General features: G+C 37.5%; 1 protein-coding gene across 1 annotated transcript in view; it reads right to left on the bottom strand.

Moving 5' to 3' along the window:
* Nucleotides 1-474: 474 nt before the first annotated feature.
* Nucleotides 475-6,000, bottom strand: part of LOC103204430 (serine/threonine-protein kinase TNNI3K) — a 661,050-nt gene continuing 655,524 nt past the window's right edge. Inside the window, exons 26-27 of the mRNA XM_042782150.1 lie at nt 4,129-4,208; nt 475-551 (exon numbers count right to left, since the gene is read on the bottom strand). Coding sequence (XP_042638084.1) covers nt 475-551; nt 4,129-4,208 — 157 coding nt within the window. The remainder of the gene's footprint in view (nt 552-4,128; nt 4,209-6,000) is intronic.

Raw genomic sequence — 6,000 nt, 5'->3', positions numbered from 1 at the left:
TCCTGTTGGAATGAAATACACCTCTGAATCAATTTTGTATGCCACCAAAGAATCTTTAATCACAGAACTGAAAATCAGAGTAACATAATGAAATTTTAAAAATGAACAAAACTGTATTAAATCAAACATATGGCTCTCAAACACAAGTCTACACAATTCAGTCTAGACAGCATAATAATTATTAAGTGATTACCACTAGGCCCCATATCACGTAATGATATACATTTGTTTTTCAATTACAAAATTAAAAACAATTCTTCAAATACATTGTTTTGGTTCTTTTACATTTATTCATTAGCTACAAGCCTAAACTCCAATTTGTGGTAGGGAATTAAATAGGACTAGTAAATAAACAGGCCAATTTAAGGAGACCTTGGAGGACAAAGTATTATAATTGGAAGCAAACTTGTGATGGTTTGAATCGTTGCTGTCAGTTTTGTGGAAAACCACTCCTCAGGTATATGCCAAATGCTGTCAGCTGCTGTCCTCAAAACTGCCACTATGTCGGCAAGAATGAAAATGCATCGGGCTCATGGGATCAGATACGTACCCTGCATCAGAAAAGAAGTTCACTTGTTACTTATTGGCTTTTCAACCCACCTCCCCTTTTTTCACCAGCCTGACTCGGTGAAATACACAGCCACCAGGTAGCTCTCCAGGCTCATGTGAACACAGAATCTGGAAAAGAGTGTCTGGTGAACAGTCATAAAACAAAAGCAAATTTTAAAATGAAGACAGAGAACTGAAACAAGAAAAACATAAATTATGGATGTGTGTTTTAGACCCAGTGTCGGTCAGGCAATATTTGGTGTTTGGAGTAAAGAAGGAAAGAGTTCAGCAAGGTGGTTTGCCATTGTGGTTAAAAAAATCATGTCAGACAAATATGGGTATAAGCCTTGGCTCCACTGCTTACTGGCCCTGTGACTTTTGATATCTTACTTAACCTTTATGAGCCTCAATGACTTCATCTATATACATGGGAGAAATAATAGTACTCCCCTCATAAGGTTGGTAATGTGCAGAAGGCAAGTAGCAAAGTGTCTGACCTATAGTGAGTGCTAAATAAATGATGGCTATAAAACAAACAAACAAAAAAGTGGAAATAACAGCAGAGAAATAAGAAAAAGCTTCTTTCTATAGCAGGTTGCTTCAGTTGTTTTTTTCTGCCTGAGAACCCAGCTTTTAAGTGTATCAATGCTTAGGTATAAATACCAATGACAAATAATGCTCACTGTAGCAATAGCCCTGCGTGTGTCAAGAGAACAGGCCTAGTGGCTGAGAATAGGATTGCTGTTTTGGAGAACACAGGGCACGGGCAGGGAAGCAGTTGCTTTTCCTGTCTAAAGTAAGGAAGCTATTCATTTCTTCTGTGAAAATGGACCCATTTGTCAAGAGCTATTGCTGCTTTTGCTCCCCTTTGATAGCTGAGTTTTCAGAATCAACTCAGCCATCTACATTTTCATCAAGGCACCTAGCAATACGCAGTTGAATGGACATATTTATTTTCATAAGAAAGGTCTTTGTCAAAATCTCTTAGGCAGCACATCAAGTTTCTTGACAGAAAGCACCACTGATGCCAATATCACTGCTGACTTTCCTCTCTCCTACAATTCCAGGGGCACTGGCCCCCACATGTATGAGGAAGGTTGTAGTATTGGGAGGATAAGATGAGGGGAAACAGAAGACATACCTGAATCATAACTCTGAGTGCACTACTATATCCTAGAGCAAAAATACTTCCTTTTGTCCAGCCTGAAACTGTGCCTTCATTCCAGGCATAAAGATATGCTTTAATTAGCTCATAATACTTTTATTACTATAATCAACCTTCTAATGTACCACATGCAGTTTTACCATCCTGTGATGTTCCAATGCTTTTCTCCCTCCAAGACTGCACTGGAAATCCACTTCTGAACATATGTCCCACCAGCGTGGGTGGGCTCTTCTCAGGAGTGGGTATCAAAATCGGCAGAGCACAGATGCTGGCATAATGACGCTATTATTGCCAGAGTAAAGGTGGACATGTTGGGCTTAGAAAGGACCCAACTAAAATTTGACCACAGGCTTTAGGAAAAGCCTAAATCATGTCTACATGTTTTGTTACTTTCGGGTGAAAGATACCAAATAGAAAGAAAATAGCTATGGGAGAAAGAAAAGAAAGAAAGAAAAACAGTTTCTAAAGCTGCGATTGTATCATGATTGGTTTATGAAAAGGAAATGAAGAGCCATTAAGGGCTCTTTCTGATATGATGCTACATTACTGGTAGAAGATTAAATGTCTTCTTTGTCTACAGGGGGGTCTTCCCCAAAGGAATCCCTGCCCCATCCATGCACTCAAAGTTTTCTTCTACCCTTGATACAAATAAGCATAGACAAACACAACTTTCAAATAATTGCAGCACTTTTGCCTTATTTCTCCACCTTGGGAAATTCTGCTCAAGTCCTATTCCTTTAAGAAATAGATCTATAAGTTAAAAAAAAGTCTTCATCTTGAAACTCCACCATAAAAAGAAAGACTTCTAGTCAAAGCACACATTTCAAAGGTGCCCTATATTTTATGGTTGTGAAGTCACATCTGTAAAGTTTTAGAAAAAACGATAGTACATCTATATATATAATAAAAAAAAATGCAGTGATATGACACTTGGAGCACATTTCTCCTCAAAAGGATCTGTTACTGGATTGGCCAATTATGTTGTAAAGCTGATGAAAAAAAGCACTGGCTGCATTCTAGACATGTACTGGGGGAGTCAGGAACACAATTTTCTTTCTTTAATGTGCTTTTTTGTCTGTATATACACAGAATATTTTTCCCCTCATTTCTTAAGAGCAGTCTAATGCTTTCAGTAATTATACTTAGCAGATGAATTACATTGGCTCCAAAAGCACCTTGTACTGTCATAAGAACCAACAACCTCCAGGATCTATTAACATCTATATCTGAAAACCAGGAATACATCACCCAATTTGTTCTTCCTTAAACCCAGTTCTTGTAATAAATCTGGTATCTTTAACTGATTTAAGGAGTTCTGGTGGTGTTGTGCCAAAAGCATTTGACTGTTAACCAGAAAGTTGGTGGTTGAAACCTGCTAGGCACTCTGTGGAAGGAAGACTGGGCAATCCTCTTCCATAAAGATTTACTGCCTCAGAAACCCAGAGGAGGTTGCTGTGAGTTGAAATTGACTTGATGGCAGTGAGTTTAGTTTTTTTTTTAAAAAAACTGATATACATTTTTTAGTCCTTTATATAGTCAAATGAAGTTGCCATGAATGAGTGGGTCCATTGTACTAAAATTCTAATTACATATTGAGCCTCTCACACTTAGAAGCTGAAAAAAGTATGTAGCAGGCCCCACATATAAATCTGGGAGATAACGGTGATTTCCTATTCCCCATGGTGCAGTGGTTAAGTGCTCAGCTGTTAACGGAAAGGTTCGTGGTTCAAACCCATCAGCAGCTCCATGGGAGAAATATGTGGCAGTCTGCTTCTGAAAAGATTTACAGCCATGAAAACCCTGTGAGGCAGTTCTACTATAGAGTTGCTGTGAGTTGGAATCGACTTCATAGTAATGGATTTGGTATGGGCTTCCAGAAACCTGCATAAAACTTTATTATTTAAAAAACCTGTATTCTTTCTGAAGCAGTCCTATGCAAAATGGTTCCATGAGGTCTCCTCTTGACTTCTTTCCAGATTTTTGACAGAATGCCTTGGTTTAAATTTTATCCTGTGGTGCTTGGGTAAAATGCAAGGGGTCTCTCAGCATACACTGTAACCATGGAAACTCATCTCTGTTATTCTCCTACCTACCTGCACACACATGATGCAATGTTTAGGGGCAGTAAACTTGATAAGGTGGTGGCAAAGTGTTTGGAATATCATGAGTTGTAGAAGATTATTTTTTATGAAAAAAATTATACATGTGTACACATACACAGTTACACACATCCACATGCAGACACATATATTAAGTTCAAAGATAAATGAAGCATAATATAAGATTTATAAGACCAATATTGGTACTTTTATGATTTTTAAAGCATCTCTTACTTCTCATCTCTTGATATTACACAATATAGTGTTTTCTCCTTCAACATAAAATAGATTAATCTGAGGAATCTATATACTTACCATACTTGTCAATAGGTGAGAATTGAAGACTTCTTTTCATCTCCTCCATAGACAGGCCTGGAGAGGAGCATTGTCCAGAACTGGAAAATCATGAGATACCAGTTTCACACTGTGGTGTTTTGTTGTAACATTTTTGTAAAACAGAATTTATTCACTAAACTTAGATCCCAGAGAATTGGAGAAGTGCTACAAAGTTGTATTTATCTTAAAAAAGATATTTGGAGTAAGTTAGATCTAGATAGGAGTTCTTCCAGCTAGAGTACTTTGTAATTTTGGGCATGTTAGCCTGTCTGAGTCTATTTATCTATGAAATGGGAAAAGTTCATAAACACTCTCCAGTTTGTTTTCATGATAAATATAATAAAAAGGAGAGTTGAGTGTAAATATGGGTTAATGTGCTTGCAATCTTTATGTAAAAGGGACTATGATCAAGAACATTATTATCTTATTAATAGTCAATATAAATGAGACACATGTCAGGAGGTAAATGATAATCCTACTAATAATTATGATATTACTACTATTGTCATAACAATTATAAGATGTCATAATATTTATTATATTCTTCCTATGTGTTAAGCATATATCTATATTCATCTTATTTAATCCTTATCATTATCTTGTTTAATACTCTATCATTCTTCTCTTATTATAAGTAAGAGAACTGAGGATAGAGCAATTAAGCAACTTGTTTGTCATACAGTTGGCAAACAGCTTATTTAGGATTCAAACCCAAGTCTTTTAAATCCCAAAGCCTGTGAATTTATGTGTATTCAAATATGAATTTCTTCACAATTTCTGACTTTCATTGATCTCTTTCTTCTCCAAACTCCTCCTACCCTTTTACTATATTGGTTAATGAGATCACTTTCTTTCTAGCTCATCAGGAACTAAATATATGAAAGCCCTCAGCTTAATATCTAATCATATTTGTGAATTAATTGTACATCTATAGACTGTCTTGTAACTATCCTTTCTTAAGCATCTTCAAAGAAGCTACCCTAGTTACCCCAGAACGTGCCCACATTATGTTCATAGCAGAACTCTTATTCTTCCTACCCCAGAGACAGTTTTCTCCTCAATTACTGGCACCATATACATGGAGTCATCCTTGGCTTCTCCTTCTCTCCCACATCTCTTGTTGTTGTTGTTGTTATGTGCCTTTGAGACTTACTCAAGTCCTTTTATCTCTGCCTCCAACATATAACCCTAGTCTCTCCATCTCTCTTCTCTAAGGTTATCACCTGAGTATAAACACATACTATCTTTCTTGCCTGGACCTGTACAATTTGTCTACTAATTGGTCTCCCTGCTTTCACTTTCTCCCCATATAATGCATTCTCCTCAATGTGTTACAAAGAGTAATCCTTTCAAACATACACCAGGTCAAGTGTTTTAGTTACTTCATGCTGCTCTAACAGAAAATACCACAAATGGGTGGCTTTAACAAACAGGAGTTTATTTTTTTACAGTTTTGGAGGCTAAAAGTCCAAGTTGAAAGTACCAGGCTCTAGGGCTTGGGAAAGCCCCTTGACCTTGGGCTTCAGCTCTGCCTCTTGTTCCCAGGCCACTGAACCTGGAGGCATTTCTTCACTCAGGCAGCTGCTGGCTGCTGAGGCTGACAAACCCAAGGTTGACAAGTAAAAAGGCATAGTCCCAATATTACCAAACCAGATGGCAGGCCATTGATTAAAGTCCATTAAGAGTCCAAGATCAGCAGACAACAAAGCAGGTTGCTGAAAGAAGACTCAGCTACTTGCAGGGTTCAAGCATGTTAAAAGCTGCAGACCATTCCTAAAGCTTCTCCTTATATACTGGGAACAGATCACATCCCTAAGGCAGCTCACAGCAGACTCCACCATGGAGTTGATT

Source organism: Orycteropus afer, unplaced genomic scaffold, assembly GCF_000298275.1.
Source record: "Orycteropus afer afer isolate SDZICR_OR568_19922 unplaced genomic scaffold, OryAfe1.0 scaffold00248, whole genome shotgun sequence".
Lineage (NCBI taxonomy): Eukaryota > Metazoa > Chordata > Mammalia > Tubulidentata > Orycteropodidae > Orycteropus > Orycteropus afer.
This window is presented reverse-complemented; position numbering and strand designations above follow the sequence as displayed.